The 16920-nt window shown below is 38.3% G+C and overlaps 3 protein-coding genes across 6 annotated transcripts in view; all 3 read left to right on the top strand.

Moving 5' to 3' along the window:
- Positions 1 to 1574, top strand: part of LOC127163057 (potassium channel subfamily T member 2) — an 87080-nt gene extending 85506 nt beyond the window's left edge. For all 4 annotated transcript variants that reach the window (XM_051106070.1, XM_051106072.1, XM_051106069.1 and 1 more), the window contains one exon: positions 31 to 1574. In XM_051106070.1, the coding sequence (XP_050962027.1) occupies positions 31 to 148 (118 nt within the window). In that variant the 3' untranslated portion in view covers positions 149 to 1574. The remainder of the gene's footprint in view (positions 1 to 30) is intronic.
- A 4486-nt stretch (positions 1575 to 6060) lies between these two features.
- On the top strand, positions 6061 to 7809 carry LOC127163248 (C-factor-like). The gene is made up of 6 exons (XM_051106398.1): positions 6061 to 6239; positions 6321 to 6375; positions 6473 to 6660; positions 6818 to 6979; positions 7070 to 7180; positions 7539 to 7809. Exons 1-6 carry the CDS (start codon positions 6093 to 6095, stop codon positions 7650 to 7652), a joined length of 777 nt encoding a protein of 258 aa, XP_050962355.1. The 5' UTR covers positions 6061 to 6092; the 3' UTR covers positions 7653 to 7809.
- A 5070-nt stretch (positions 7810 to 12879) lies between these two features.
- LOC127163367 (C-factor-like) lies at positions 12880 to 14441 on the top strand. Its single transcript, XM_051106566.1, has 6 exons — positions 12880 to 13104; positions 13185 to 13239; positions 13340 to 13527; positions 13666 to 13827; positions 13938 to 14048; positions 14227 to 14441. The coding sequence occupies exons 1-6, from the start codon at positions 12958 to 12960 to the stop codon at positions 14338 to 14340; spliced, it is 777 nt and encodes a 258-aa protein (XP_050962523.1). The 5' UTR covers positions 12880 to 12957; the 3' UTR covers positions 14341 to 14441.
- The last annotated feature ends 2479 nt before the right edge of the window (positions 14442 to 16920 follow it).

The following is a 16920-nucleotide window of genomic DNA, read 5'->3' as shown; positions in this document are numbered from 1 at the left end:
TGACCACATTGGCTGTGGTCATTCCTGCAGGTATCTGATCAGACCAGACCTTCTGTCACCAGTGCCTAACCAGGCCGGCGGTCGCAAGCCCAGCGCAGGGCCAGCGGAGGGACACAGATTTGACACGCAGGACAGCACACATCTATGAACACATTCACCACAGGGCACCAGCACGAGAAGATAGGGATACTTACGTGCGTGTGTGTGTGTGTGTGTGTGTGTGTATGGTTGAAAAAGAGAGGACAACGTGCAGATGGGACTGTGAGCTGAATCTACACTGTAAAAAGTGATTCGCTTTTAGTTGCCTTCACTCAGCTTTCATATTAAATAGTCACTACCACTGAAATGATTAAGAGAACATGGATTTTTAAAGCTTTCATTGAATCAGTTAATGGATGCATTTTATAACAACCATCAAGAGCCTGTCAAGGTCACATTAAATGCCAAAAGAAGAAAACAAAATGTGTTTTGCATAAATAAAATGAACCCTTTTTAGGACCGTTTTGAATTCTGATCATATTTTCATGAAAATTAAATATATTTTCCTCACTTTGAAATAATCACAGCACATTTCACATGATAAAAAGTACGATTTGTATTCAAGAAAATATGGTAATTGTAATTATGTAACAATCATAATGGTTCTAAACGTAAACTTATACTTTATACAAATTATATATATATATTTTTTTTTTTGACATGGACAAATAAAACCAAATAAAGCTGATTTAAGGTTAAGGAACACTGCCCAGTGCCAAATAAGTTTCATTTCTCAATATCTTGCAGGAACATGCTTAACATGCTTAAAAATTAAAAAAAAAAAAAAGCCTGCTTATTATAAGCACCTCTGGATTTTTTTTCTCCTTTTGATCATGTTTCAGTCTTGTGCTTTGCCCCAATAGCACAATAAAGCCTGATGACTTCTAATATAACTTCTATGGTTTCTACAAATTACATTAACAAAGCTTTGTTTCAGTAAATGTAAATGTGATAGATAGAGGGAGGTAAATGTTTAAATTAAAAGTTTATCGAATGTATTTAAAATGATCCTATCTAATGTAAAAGATAAAAGCTGCCTGTACAAGTGTCTGTACAAACCAAGATAAAAATGCTATCTTAGATATACAGTACGATGAGAATGTAAATATATGATTGACACACAAAACAAACAGGGATCATTAAAAAGTTTTAAAATACTAAAAGTTTTGACTTTTAAATATTTGTTGTCTGCACTTTTTATTTTTTCAGGAGTATACAAAACAATATCTGTTAAATGACTGCATAAAGTCAAGGTTTTTAAATTAAATTAACATAATAAAGTTCTCCAAATAAAACACTGGATTTGTTTGAAATCACATAAAACTTTTGTATATTCAAGCAACAAATCACTTTTTACAGTGTATCCTAATCCTTATTTTCTTACTAAAGGCCTTTCCAACGCATGGACCTTGAAAAACTCATTTACATTTGATTTACGCGTCAAATTAATTTTGATGCCGGACAGCCGAGGCCACGTAAGTGCATTTATGACGTAACTCGTATTAGTCTCTGTGCATGTGAATGTATGTCGAATAGCCAGCACTGCCAATCTTGACTTGGACCGCCAAAGGAACACGCTGCCAAATGTCCGCGGACGGGGTTTGTTCTCTGTTGCTCTGTGTCGTGTACATTCAGTGTCTGTCAGCCGCTCTGAGGACCCTGGGACTCGTATCAGAAGGGCGGCGACTGTACGTGTGAACGTTTTCTACTGTTCTCATTTCCCAAACTCTCTCTGGACCAAAAAGGAGCTTACTAAATGGTCATTGGACCAAATGAACGATCCACAATCATTCTCATTCTTTTACCACAACATCTGTTGGTTTTTCTCAGAGGAGGCTTTAGGAACAAGCCTTGTGTTTTCAATGACATTTTGAAGTCGTTGTCTTTGAAGAACATTTAATTCTTTCTGTGAAATGGCTCAAGTCTGTGTTTGATGTTTGCTTTGATAAGATCATCTGTTTGGCTATGGGTTTGTGGGTTTATTTGTTTTATTCCCCCTTCTATTGAGATGTTTCTGGCTGTTTTTGTCATTTGTCAGTACAATATCCTGTTGCTGGCATGCATGCTAAAGAACATGCATGTATAGACCAAGGATTTGTTCATCCTGCCATAAAAGTTCAGGAGTGAGCGAGAATGTACCGCCCCGCTGCTCTGTGTTGATAATGCACCTTTGCCTTGATTCAGTGCCATTCAAACACATGAGCATAATAAAATCAACCAAACCGATGACTTGTCTCTCATGCTTCCATGAATGAAATCATTGAAACATCTCACCCACACACTCTTTTCCAAAAATCTGGTTTTCCAGACCATGACCCCTTTTTTAAATATAAATAGGCTGCCTACTCATTAATAATGATATTTTTGGAGTTGAATGCACCTTGTGCTTCTGACGAGCTCACACTCTGTTCCCTTTAACTGATGTAAACTCATGTTTTGGTAAACAGAGCGAATGACTCACCATAATTAAACTGCAAACAGCACTCCAACGCACGTTTCTATTATTCTCACCGATTTCCACTTTAAGCGGTGAAGGACACTGTTTAGCTCAAAGTCATGATGTGATGCAGTTACAGAACTGCAAGTGAAAAGGTTGCTTTAAGATAGTTATCCCAGATAACGTCCCATTCTGTTATAGTCTTGTATAGCCATATGTGACCCTGGACCACAAAACCAGTCTTATGTAGCATGCGTATATTTGTAGCAATAGCCAAAAATACATTGTATGGGTCAAAATAATTGATTTTTCTTTTATGCCAAAAATCTTTAGGATATTAAGTAAAGATCATGTTCCCTTAAGATATTTTGTAAATTTCCTACCGTAAATATATCAAAACTTAATTTTTGATTAAGAACTTCATTTGGACAACTTTAGGCAACTTTAAAGGCAATTTAATTTATATGCCCCGAGTATACAGATTTCTTAAGTATTTTTATTTTGATGAACTTAACATAAAGAGGGATTTTGTGTGTAGGACATCAGAATCAGTTATGCAATAGAATCAGTCTTATACATAAACAAATCTCACTCCCCTGATCTCAAGAGGTGCGCTAGGGACTGACACTTGAGGCTGCGGTCTTTAGTGACCTTGTTAGCGCACCTACCTCCCATGGAAACACCATTTCGAATCCCACTTGGAGTGAGTGAGGGGAGTACAACTGGAGGGATACGTTGGTGCCGTGACCCAGATGGGAGTGACTGTAACAGAGGCCAGTCGGGAAGATCTGTGCAGGTATAACCTCACTCTCCTGATCTCAAGAGGTGTACTAGCAACTGACACTAGAGGTTCGGTCTTTAGCGTCCTTGTTAGTGTGCACGCCATCCCACTGGGAGGGAGTAGAACTGGTGGGGTTGGAATGGCTGTGACAGCAATATAAGGCAATGTACAGTTTACGTCAAAACTTTACATACACCTTGCAGAATCAGCAAAATGTTAATTATTGTACCAAAATAACAGGGATCACCCAAAATGCATGTTATTTTTTATTTAGTACTGACCTGAATAAGATATTTTACATAAAAGATGTTTACATATAGTCCACAAGAGAAAATAATAGTTGAATTCATAAAGTTGAACCTGTCCAAAAGTTTACATACACTTGATTCTTAATACTGTGCTGTTACCTGAATGATCCACAGCTGTGTTTTTATTTAGTGATAGTTGTTTATGAGTCCAACAATGACTGTATGATTTTGAGATTCATCTTTTCAAACTGAGGACAGCTGAGGGACTCATATGCAACTATTACAGAAGGTATAAAGGCTCACTGATGCTCCAGAAGGAAAAACGATGCATTACGAGCCAGGGGGTGAAAACTTTTTGAATTTGAAGATCAGGGTAAATTTAACTTGTCTTCTGTGGAACATGTACTGTAAGTATCTTCTGTAGTTTTGAAGGACAGTATATATATATATGATACTTAGGCAAAATAAGAAAAATGTACACATCCTCATTTCATTAAAAAGTTTACACCCTCATAAACAACAATTACTAAAAAAAAAAAAGAAAACAGTTGTGGATCATTCGGGTAATAACATAGTATTAAGCATGAAATGTATGTAAACTTTTGAATGGGGTCATTTTTATAAATTCAACTATTATTTTCTCTTGTGGACTATACATAAATGTCTTTTATGTGAAATATCTTATTCAGGTCAGTACTAAATAAAAAAATAACATGCATTTTGTATGATCCCTTGGTAAAATAATGTATGATTTTGGTAAAATAATTAACATTTTGCAGATTCTGCAAGGTGTATGTAAACTTTTGACTTTAACTATAAAAGTGACTGCACATATATTCTCAACATGAACTGCCCACTTAAGAGCCTTTCACACTGAAATTTTATAATTCTATACATCATGTACAGGCCTATATTTTTGAAGGGGTGTCATAACAGTAACATACTATGAATTCACCTTGAATGATTTTAGTAGTTTTTATTATTTCAGTTAGTTGAGGGAGAATCAAGAGTGATCTCAAGTTGGATTTGTCTGAGAATATACACAAATGTGAATGATTCAGCAATTCAATTCAAACATTTTATTTAATCCCACATTGTTTTGACTACACCAAACCACAGCCAAAGTGAACAACAAAACAACTGCAAGTGTGATACAGTTTTACACAGCAGCTCAGTAAACCAGTTGAGTAACTTTGTCTATTTGCACTTCCATCGAATAGACTACAGTGCTGTTTCGTTTCTGAATTAATCATTTGCTCTTACTGAATTACTTGAAAAATTGGTTCAATTACGCATACACACAGTCTCTTGCCGCCATCTACTGGCGTAATGATGCACAAAAACCTGAAAAACCACTGACATGACTCTGTCTGGAACGTTCGAAACAAACAAAGAGAAGTCCCAGTGCTGACAAAAGTGCTTACAAGTATGCTTACAAAATATCCTACACTTTACTTAAGGAAATCCTGTTCCACTACTTGTAAAGGAACAGGATTTACTTCAGCAAATAAGTGTAGGATATCATCACAGTGGAATAATGTCTTACTAGCGAAAATAGAACACCGGAAGCACTGTGAGTAGCAGATGTTTGTGGATGTTTCATAAGCGTTAATATGAGTGGAAGCACATCCATACCTGATTGCCTCAGATTATTTTTCTGTCTGAAAGTGCACGTAGGCTATTGTAAATAACTAAAGTTGATAGAAGACAGGACTCTCAATACTGCTTCTAGTACTTTTGTTTACATTGTGAAGATGGCAGCTGACATATTGCTTTGATAGCATTTTTCATAAGGACAGAAAAGAAGAGGGCTGTGAAAGAAAAGCTCAGACTGGTACAAGAACAGCCAGGGTACAAGCTGCAGGGCAGATAATCAGAGCCTGACCATGTGGAGCCAAAGGCTATAAAACCAAGACAAGAAATAAACTTTGATTTCTGCCATGCACCCAAATGTCCCAGCTGAAGACTCTGCAGTTGTGGTTGTGCCTCACGTAAGCAACAGAACACTGGTAGATGATGAAGGCAGCAAAAAGAAGAGAAGAAACAAGAGCTTATTCAAAAAGCCACGACAGTTCCTAAACGGATTGTCATAAACAGAGTATTTATCCCAAATGGAGACCATTTCTCCATCAAACCTGGAATTTAGAGGAAACCATGAGGAAACATCTTTGTCATTGACTATGACAATGCACTTCTCACTGGTGTTTCCAAAGCCACGCTAAACATTTTGAGTTACAAAGACTTATACCACACCATGTTTTGCATAAAAGAGACTCACAGAGATTTTCACAGAGACTTCACCTTTGTTTGAATAAGCAACCTTTGTGTTCCACCCAGATGTATTATTGTTCCATTAGCAAGCAATAAGAAGCAGTCGTTGTATTTGAACTGATAGCATAAAACAAAAATGTCAGTTCGTATAATTTATCATTTTCTCAGTCACACACAGCATGACACAGCACAATACACCAATGAAACACAGCATGACACAGCAAAATACACTAATGAAATAGGAGTGGAGTTTGCTTCAGCTGGCATAAAAAGCGCAGGTGAGGCAGACTGGGTAACAGAAGCAACTTGACAGAAAATGGCAGCAGTGAAAGCATGCAATATCTTGATCACCGGAGCCAACCGGGGATTGGGCTTAGAAATGGTTAAGCAACTCTCTGAGAGCGCTTGTCCCAAACAGCATATTTTTGCTACCTGTCGTAACCCAGATGGACCGAAATCTGAGGTGAGTTATGAAAACACAAATAGAAAAAAAATGAGAAATTGTAATGTGCCTTGTTTAATTATGTATTTTATCTTTCTTTAGGCTTTGAGAGAACTGGCGAAAAAGCATCCAAGTGTGATCACTATCATACGTCTTGGTAAATGGGGCATTTAAAATGTTCACATTTTGGAAAAGTTTGAGATTTAGCACTTCATTGCTTACTTCAGCACTAACATTTGTTCTTTTATTCTTAGATGCTGACGATCCATCCAGTATCAAAGAGTCTGCCAAGAAAGTGGGATCTCTACTGGGAAACAACGGTTTGAACCTGCTTGTGAATAATGCTGCAATTGTGGCAAGAGGCACAATTCAGACCAGCAGTGTTGAGGACATGAAAAACACCTTTAACACCAACGTGATAGGACCCTTATTAATTATTAGGGTAATGCAGAAAGCATTGTTAGCGATTTTAAAACAATAATTTGTCCACTGAAAGTGCTGATCCAGCAGCCTGTAGGCTAAACATCTAAGCTGGGGCTTACACTATTATGCTACCAAGGTAATAAACGTACATATTTTTTTCTGTTTCTTTTATGTAGGAGTACCTACCGTTTCTACAAAAGGCAGCAAAAGCAAGTGGGACACCAGGCATGTCCAGTAACAAAGCAGCTGTCATCAACATCTCCACTGTGGCGGGATCCATGACAAGAATGCCTACCATATACAGCTTTTTCCCAACGTTGCCATATGGAGTGAGCAAGGTATGCCAATGTATACACTAGATGAACTGTAACTCAATATACTTGTTTAAAAAATGGCATGTGTAACTCAAATGTTATGTTTACCTATAGGCAGGTTTTAACATGCTGACTGTGTTAGCTGCTGAAGAGTTAAAGGCGGATGAGATCCTCTGCATGGCCCTTCACCCAGGATGGGTGAAAACTGAGCTGGGTGGAGATGAGGTGAGTGTTGATTTTTTAAGTCATGCTCTGTTGCACCATGTGCTTTCGATTTCCATCGTTTTCAAGTCATAATTGCTTCAATGTCAAACATACTTTTTTAGACCACACCTATGTCCCACAACAGTTTTCCAGCATTCCTCCACTGCCCCAGCTCCTCTCTCTCATGGCCTTCATATGACAAATACCTACTTAAAGCCTTAAAACTAGTTTGCCTTTATTCACTGAGAGTGATATGACCGCACAAATCCACTCAACAACACACATTGCATTGGTGGGGTTGTGCCATAACTGCAGCTTGAAGCTTTATTTTTAATATTTCATGTTAGTGAGCTACATATGTGGGTTTTTTTTTTACTAGGCACCACTTGAACCAAAAGAAAGCGTGGAGGGGATGCTGCGTGTCATTGTTAGCCTTACTGAAAAGCAGCATGGTGGATTCTTGGACTACACTGGTGAAACGGTGACCTGGTAAACCAGAGGAATGAAATCTATCCCACAAAAGGGCTTCTCCAGTCCTTGTTATAACTACCCTGTTTTATCTATTTGTCATAAAACGGCACACCTAATCATTAGCACTTAATTTCTTAATTTCATGTGACTTTTATATATCACATAGTATTTCATACAATAAAACACTCTATGATCTATAATGTAGTACTGTCTCTTTTTTAAACTGTATATGCTGCAATGACTGTGCTTATCAATTACACACACATTAGAATCAAGGAGAGAATTAAATGATAGCTGTGTAATAAACACAAATATGAAACAGATTTTCCAAAAAATAACAGGATATTCAGCTGTCAGTAAATATAGATTTGGATATAGACCTGAATGAAGGAAATCTACAAAATAAACATATTAGTAAACATGCAGTATATGGTGGAGGAACTGCAGTCCTGTTTTTTAAAGAGCTTTAAAGTCCCCATCTAATCAAAATTAATCTTTTTGGCATGAATATGTCAGCCTTTAGGTTATCAATACCCTGATAGCATTATTAGATGTCTTTAAGATGTTTATGATTCAGAATGTATGTAAAACTGACACCTTACAGACGTCTGTCAGATGTTTATACACAGCAGATGCTTTCCGGATCAAGTGATGTTTAACAGACATCTTGCAGACGTATTTGTGCTATCTGGGTAAGATATAAATGTGGATTTAGAAGATGGTGCGTTCAAGTCATGTCAGATAGATCATATTCACGAGCTGAATGCACATGAACGCCACCACAAAGTTGTTATTACGAATGGGAAACTCAAAATTTTCTTTAAAGGGGTCATTGGATACAAAGTTCACTTTTTCATGTTGTTTGAACAAATATGTTGGCAGTGTATGTACAAATCTACTCTATAATGATAAAAATCCATGCAGTGGTTTTTAATTATTCTGTAAAAATAATATCCCCTTTTTCAAATCGAGCCATTCTCAGATGCCTGTCAATGTGTCTTACCTCAGATCAGCTGTAGTCCGACCTCCATTGTTTCGATGCTGGAGCAAAGATGTCAGTTAGACAAGAATATCTCCGATTGAGCGATTGAGGTGTTGTGTTGCTGGATGTAATAATGAACATAGTGATCGTCGTTAACTTCTGACATCTGAGCTGCTTAAGATGCAGTGGGTTACATTTGTTTGCGCCTCCCGATCTACATCTATGTTCGTGCAAATCATTCGCAATCCAGCTTCACCTACAGCAGAAGTGAATATGAGGGGTTTTTTTTATGAATCTCTGCAATCATCCTTCTTAATAACGTGCTAATTAGCAAGTTTAGTGGCTAAATGCGGCTAAAGTAAACAGGCTTGTCACTCCACAGAGAGAAGAGAGGGGCGGGACGAGCGGAGCTCATTAACATTTAAAGCAGCCTCGACCAGAACAGGATGATTTTTGCAGAGCTGATTTTGGCAAGGTAAAAAGGGTGTTGTTTTACACAACCACTGAGAATTTTTAATAAAAGTATATTATAGACTTTTCATTAAGACCCTGAAGAATCATATCAACTTGTGGAAAATGGGCATCCGATGACCCCTTTAAGCCCTGAGTTTCCGAGTTGGGGGCGTGTCAGCCAAAGGCCATAGAAATGTGGTAGCATCTTTGATGGTAAATTTGATTATTTTGTTTGTAATGTGCAATAAAACTATATAAGTTACATATACAAAATATTATATTATTGTATAATTAACATAGAATATACAATGATTTAGTTTACATCATCTTTATAAATTGACTAAAAACTGAAAAAAAAAAAAGCAAAAGCACAATGATGCACATTCTTTATTCATCATTTTGTAAATGTAGAGTGTAAAAAAAAACAATGAATTTTATGTAGAAAAGTTAAATCCTCATATCAGGTCCTAGTCATAATTACGATTTGTCAACTAGTAAGTGCGAACGTCCCAGAGGGACTTGAATGCAGCCTTCGCACTAAAAAATTACTTCCACCAATATGAGTCAACGATTTTGATGACATCACCCACGTGCACTTCAGCTTCTCATCAAACTTTCTGTCCAATCAAATGCTCTCTTGAACCTGAAACGTCCCGCCCTCTACACTAGAGCCGGGCCGGCTCTGCTCTACACTATAAATAGACGCCGCGGTTGCGGTTGAAATTGGTCGCTTGTTCACACAATTAGCGTTTTCTATATGGTGAGTGGCACGTAATGCACTGTATACAAGCGCTATACGATTCAGATTATGTAAATGCTTTCCACTGGGGCGAAAGAAGTTTGGTTTCGCGTCAAACCGCCGCAGCGTGCACATTACTAGTAGTACTAGTACTATCTGTTCCGGTAGGACAGCATAGAGCGGATCATATGCGCGAGTCCGCGCAGACCATGAAACGTATCGGTCGGACCCAGTTGAGTTCTACACAGAATGCTATATTTTAAAGCGATATCGACGAGATTGTGAAGACACATGGTTAGACTCCGTATGTCCCGCCCTGTCTTCCTGTTTAAGTTGAAATTGTCAACATATTGAATAACGCTGCGTGTTTCAAGGCACTTCAGTGGACCTTCAGGATAAGAGGTCTTGCAGTGACAAATGTCATAACCACCATGGCTTAGCCAGCAGAGGAGCAGCCAAAGGAATCAGAAGACCAAGTTGAAGCTGGAGGAGGTGGAGACCAAATCAGAGGTGAAGGTATGGAGGACCAGAGCCAGGATGAGGAGGAATCAGGTGAGTCGTACACATTCCGGCACCATCTGTGATTTCTATTTCTTAGCCAACAGTTTGGTGACGTTTATTGGAAAGCATCTGTATGGACACACTCTACGCACTGTGTATCATTCTAAAGTCAAGTATGTATCTTTCACTCTTAGAATTCTTTGAGAATTTACCTTTAATCTTTGTTTACGTGACTAATAATAAATTGTACAATGTTATATTAACTAGCAGGTGCTGCGCAGGAAATCTTCAGCCACCATTGGATAACTTTGTTGGACCAGTTGGGTCGACCTTACAGTACACAAGAATATTTTGTTCAGGCAGTCTTCTAGTAACTATAACTCTGTGTGGGACAACCATCAGGAGTGTACTTTTTTTAGTGTATACATCAATCGGAGAATCTTCACATTTGAAAATGCATTACATCAATTCATGTTGGGGGTCTATGAGGGAAAAAAAAACAAATACAAGTAATTTTTTTTATTGAGGACATTTTAATGTTGAATTTTGGTTTATTTCATAAGGAACAGTCATAAAGTTTCAGCTTGATGATTGTATTAAGAATGTTTTTCATCAAACTGGTCCGGGAGATTCTTAGAACCCAAACAGAATCACAAAAACACTGATGGTCTCTGTTGAACAATGTTACACTATTTTAATTGCAATTTATTCCCTTCACCAGGCATGTTCTGTTCACCAGGCAGCTGTCTGCACTACAGAGAAAGTGTGGAGAGCATGCTGTGTGTCATTGGCAGCCTTACTGAGAAGCAGCACGGTGGATTCCTGAACTGCACTGGAAAACATTGCCCTGGTAAACCAGATGAGCAAAGACTCTACCATCAGGAAGGTCACCAAAGGGTAAACATCACTAAAAATAAATCACACTGATCAAACAATACAGCTATGTTGTGTAATTCCTCTGAATGCATAAAAATTGTCTACTGAAATTCACTATTTGTCATTTATGTAAATTAATACAGTGAAACCATAAATATTTAGTGTTTTAAACCTTTAATTGTTTTTGACAGCATTTCTTACAGTTCTGATTTGACATTTTGTTATATATCAATCACATTTATGTAAGTGTTTTGTAGACCACACATATTAATGATAAAACTTCACAACATACACTACAGCCAAAAGTCTGGACACATTTGACTATTTCTTTTTCTCATGTGCTTTTAACTTTTAGCTGTTTTGCAGACAAATTGTGGATTTATTTTATAAAAATTATAGAAGAGTACGTTGCGTATGTGTGATTTACAAAATTAATTATTCATTTTATTTTGTGTCCCAAAATTGAGTACTGGTTAGGCAAAAGCAGCAACAAATGTTCAGCATTAATTACTTTTATACTTTTAAAAAAAACATCCTAGGCTGCAACTCATGAAAGTCTGTGCCTATTAATACTGAAACTGTCTGTTCTTTTGTGAGGAGGTAGAGTTTTTAATTATTTTTGTACATACTGATGTGGCCAATGTGTGCATATTGTGTTGCATCAGATTATTACTGATGTTATATTTATCAAGTGTTGCATGTTGTCCAATATGTTCATACTGTCAAGTTTAACAGTATTTGAGTCCACTTGGCCTGGGGCTTTGGAGAAGCCTGGCACATTCTGCAATATAGTCCTGTCAAATATGTACAAACTGCAATATAGTTATGTCTATAACTACAAAAAATGCAGCGTTTCACTTGAACGCTGTTTCAGTTCCACACGAGATGTACACGTTTTATAAGAACACCAAGCAATTAACTTTTGAGTATAAGTGTTACTCATTTCTCTTGTTTTCTGCATGACGACACAAGCTAATGCACCTTTATTTCAAAGTTACAACTGGCAGTCGCAACTAATTCGATTATTAATAGTATTCCTGCACTCTGCATCTGTTGTTTATATGAGCTATATTTTCCTCTGAAGCCAGACACAGTGGTATGCCCTTAACCCCTTAAAGAGGGGTTTATGCAACATAATGCAACCTAAACAGTCCAAACGATTATCCAAAATAGAAGTGCGGCGCAGTGAGTTCTCAGGGAACGAATGCGAGGGAGTGAAGGTAAGGGTAGACGGCAATGCTCTCTCCATTAGTGATGGCATTTTGCGGAATTTGGACCTAACTAAGACAAACTGAGAATGTTACATCTATACCCCCAATACGCAAATATATACCGGATCAGGAAAACAATGCAACTATAGACCAGTTAGCCTAAAAGAAGCGATTAATAAATGCTTCAACGCGTCATCATTTGCATCTTCTGCTCCGCGTACTAAGTTCTTTTGTCACAAGACTGCCTCATAGGCTATTTGTAGTCAACACAATTGATTAGTTCACCTCGGTGAACGAAAGGATGGTGAGGATGTTGCGCGCTTGTGGTCACAAATTACTACCTGTCACTCTTCTCTTCTAGGATCGGCGCTGTGTCAGAAGGAGCCTAGTAAAGAGCGGCGGTTAAATTTATGGGGTGGCGCTAAAATATGGGGGAGGCGATCTTCGTGCCACATATTACGTAATGTAGTAGTGGCATTGAGTTACACATACTTATACAAAGGCTACATACAAACCACTTTATAAAACCAGACCGACTGCTTTTATAGACCAAGCCTGACAGAACATGGCAGCAGTGAAAGCATGCAAAATCTTGATAACCGGAGCTAACCGGGGTTTGGGTTTAGAAATTGTTAAACAACTCTCTGAAAACTCTTTTCCCAAACAGCATATTTTTGCTACATGTCGTGACCCAGATGGACCGAAGTCTGAGGTAAGTTATGAATAGCTAACACAAACTAGAAATTATAATGTACTGTACCTTGTTTAATTATGCATTTTGTCTTTCTTAAGGCATTGAGGGAGCTGGTGAAAAAACATCCAAGTGTTATAACTATCATACGTCTTGGTAAATATGCACGTGTCCTTACTTTGCATTTTAAATTGATTGTTTTTTTTTTTAATACCATTTCATTGCTTGATACTTCAGCACTGATTTGTTCTGTTAGATGCTAATGATCCATCCAGTGTCAAAGAGTCGGCTAAGAAAGTGGGATCTCTATTGGGAAACAACGGTTTGAACCTGCTTGTGAATAATGCTGGAATTGTGGCAAATGGCACCATTCAGACCAGCTGTGTTGAGGACATGAAAAACACCTTTAACACCAACGTGATAGGACCCTTATTAATCATTAGGGTAATGTAGAAAGCATCATTTACTGCTGTTATGTACTAGTTCTACAATAGTAAAAAAAAAAGTTACCATATAGTCAAGTTTTTGGAGTCATTATGTGTCGAAATTACTTAAATAATTCATTCTTTTTCTTTTATGCAGGAGTACCTACCATATCTACAAATAGCGGCAAAAGCGAGCGGGACACCAGGCATGTCCAGTAAAAAAGCAGCTGTCATCAACATCTCCACTGTGGCGGGATCCATGACCAGAATGCCTTCCATATACAACCATTATCCAACGCTGCCATATGGAGTGAGCAAAGTACGTCAATGTAATGCTTAGGCGCTAGATGAATTCAATTCAGTGGCTGTCTAACAGATGTTGATGGGATGATGAGCTTATGTAACTCAAACGTTATGTTTGCCTATCAGGCAGGTTTTAACATGCTGACTGTGTTAGCTGCTGAGGAGTTTAAGGTGGATGAGATCCTCTGCATGGCCCTTCACCCAGGATGGGTGAAAACTGAACTGGGTGGAGATGAGGTGAGTCACGCTATATTTGTACCATGTGCTTTCGATTTCAACAATTTTCAAAACGTACTACTTTCATTTCATTTGGAATACAGCTTTAAGTGTTTCATTTTGAATTTCTATCCATATCATACTCACACTGTGACTATGCCAGTCGGGTTTAATTCACTAAGACTGATATTTTCACCAGGCAACACTTGAACCTAAAGAAAGCGTGGAGGGGATGCTGCGTGTCATTGGCAGCCTTACTGAGAAGCAGCACGGTGGATTCTTGGACTACACTGGAGAAACAGTGACCTGGTAAACCAGAAGAACAAAAGTAGTTTGGGTGAACTATACCTTTTAATATACCTTTAATTTCCGACCACAGGGGACGATTTTATATTATTTAGTATTTCATACAATAAAACACTGATCAATTAAGCAGTTCTGTCTCTTTTTTTTAATGTATATGCTGTGTGACCGTGCTTAGTGAATCAAGTTAAAAAGTTAAATAAAAGTGTCTGTAGTGCAGCATGTATAACAGGTAAAACTTATAGTGGACCAAGGCCATAGTAAGGCACAACTGCTAGAGCTGATGACCATGGCAGAGCCGGCAGAAGAGAGGACCGTGATGGAGCTGGCAGAGGAGGAGGCCACAGCTAAACATATGGAGAGAAATCCACAGCAGAGCCTGAGTGATGGAGATCTAAGGAATCACTGACCATGGCAGAGCCAAAGGAATCAAAAGACCAAGGTGGAGGTGGAGAACAAAGTTGGCGGTGGAGGAATGGAAGGTCAGGGCAGAATTGCAGGTTCGGAGGATTGAGCCAGGGAAATGGGGGAGACCAATCTGGAGCTGTTGGGTTTGACGACAACGGAGGAGCCATGGTCTCCTTACTTAAGTCATCTGCGGTTGAGCCAAAAGGTCTTAGGACTCAGGCTTGGAGAGACTAGTTCAAGCTAGAGGCTCAAAATGCCTAGACTAAGACCACAATGCTGGTGTTAATGGTGTATCTGAATGGCCAAGAGACTATGGTCACACCAGTGGAGCCAGAGGGCTGAGGAGAGCTGGAAGAGCCTGTACGTGCATACATCGTGCCTTTATTTAAAAAAAATAAAATAAATGTGCCCAGGGGCATTAGCAAAATGCCACTGAGTGGGCTGACTTTTCCAAAAAGTGACTTTGCTTCAGTATTTGCTTAACCAGTGGATCAACATCTCTCCGCATTGTTCTCCGCATTGTTGAGCATTGTTCCATCATTGTTCTTCCCATACAGCACCAGCACAAGTACACAAGATTTTGTTCAGGCAGGCAACAAAAGTGTGTTCATTTTGGCATATCTAAAACTCAAAACACGGACAGATGCATTGTGAACAAAATTACTTTTAATCTTTAAACGCATACCTCGGGTCATTCACCACCTTCCCACCCATTCATCTTAGACATTACCCATCTCCGTAATCCTTAACCTATTCGTTATCAACAAATAATGGCAGTCAATAAACCAACTAAATACTGGTGCATAAAATGACTCATCTGTATGCACTGGCAGAGACCTTTGAGCCTCATAACACGTTATATTTAAGTTTTAGAGAAACCTCAAATGGAAAGTTGAGAACAATCTCCAATATTTACTTGCCATCACTGGCAAATTTAACAACATTTGAGTTTTAGAGGCCAGCTTGTGCTATAGTGAGTCATGTGGCATAAGCCCTTGGAGAAGCTTGGCACATTCTGCAATTTAATCCTGTCCGTTATGTATAATATACAATGTAGTTTGACTGTAACTGCAAACAATGCTTCACTTCACATAGACAAGGTCACCACCATGAGGTTGATAACGGTATTGCTGTTCCTCACGGGAACTAATGTGGGTCAGGCTGGCAGTCACTGACTGTGCATGAGTTAAGCCTTGTTTGCTCTTGCCACATTATGTCAAACTTGACTTTTACCCAAATAAACTATTCATTGTTTAATGGTAGTTGGTTGTGGTGGACAAAACAACAAAATATGGCAGCATTTTTTAATGTTTCTTGTGTTTTCTGTCTTTCTGGTTTCCTGTTGTCTGCAGAGCGGAGTCCAAAACCACCCTCTATCCCCACATTCACTAGTCCCTATGTAAAAGGGACATGCTGTGTACTTCTTACTGCACTGCATTCTGGTATTAATTCTGGTATGCACTGGATAATCTTGACTATTTCTTTAGTTCTCAGACCCGTAAAACAAACAAAATAACAGTGCTTTTTGTTTGCCACTATTCTACAACATATATTTAACAATTTGATTAGACTGCTATTAAACAGTTTAATTAAATTGAATTAATGCGCACTGATGGCAGACGCATATTGATTAAAAACCTTAAGCTCGTGTCTTGAAAGGCTGACATAATCGCTAGAAATCAATTTCTCTGCCGAGGAAATTAATGGGATATTTATTTCTGCGCTTGTTTAGCTTTATCGGGCTGTTAATAACTATATTGACTGAGCTGGAATAATTTCACTCTTTCTGCATCCGTTTATATTGTCTATCTTTTCCCCTTAGTCCTAAAGACAGACACAGTGGGTATGGTGTCACGTTTATGTAACATTATGTAAACATAACTAGTCCAAAATAGGGAATGAAATGTCTAAGTGGATTTGTAACCAAAACAAAAGTGGGGCGCGGTTTCCTCGTAGTGGATGGTTCAAGGGATTTCGACTCTTGAGAAAGAAGTTGACCTATTAATGTCGAATAATAAGAGAATATTGACGTTGGTTGCAAATGATAAAGGCAATCGCACACGCAACAAAAACAACAGAGCTGTTCAAAAGCATGACGCGATATAGAGCGCCACTCAAATCCACATACTGTTAGTGTATGACTTGACCCTGGGTTGGAAGAGTGTGTAAAGACTTTTTTCAG

This window comes from Labeo rohita, chromosome 3, assembly GCF_022985175.1.
Source record: "Labeo rohita strain BAU-BD-2019 chromosome 3, IGBB_LRoh.1.0, whole genome shotgun sequence".
NCBI lineage: Eukaryota > Metazoa > Chordata > Actinopteri > Cypriniformes > Cyprinidae > Labeo > Labeo rohita.
Note: the sequence above shows the minus strand (reverse complement) of the source record. Positions and strands in the feature narration are given on the sequence as shown.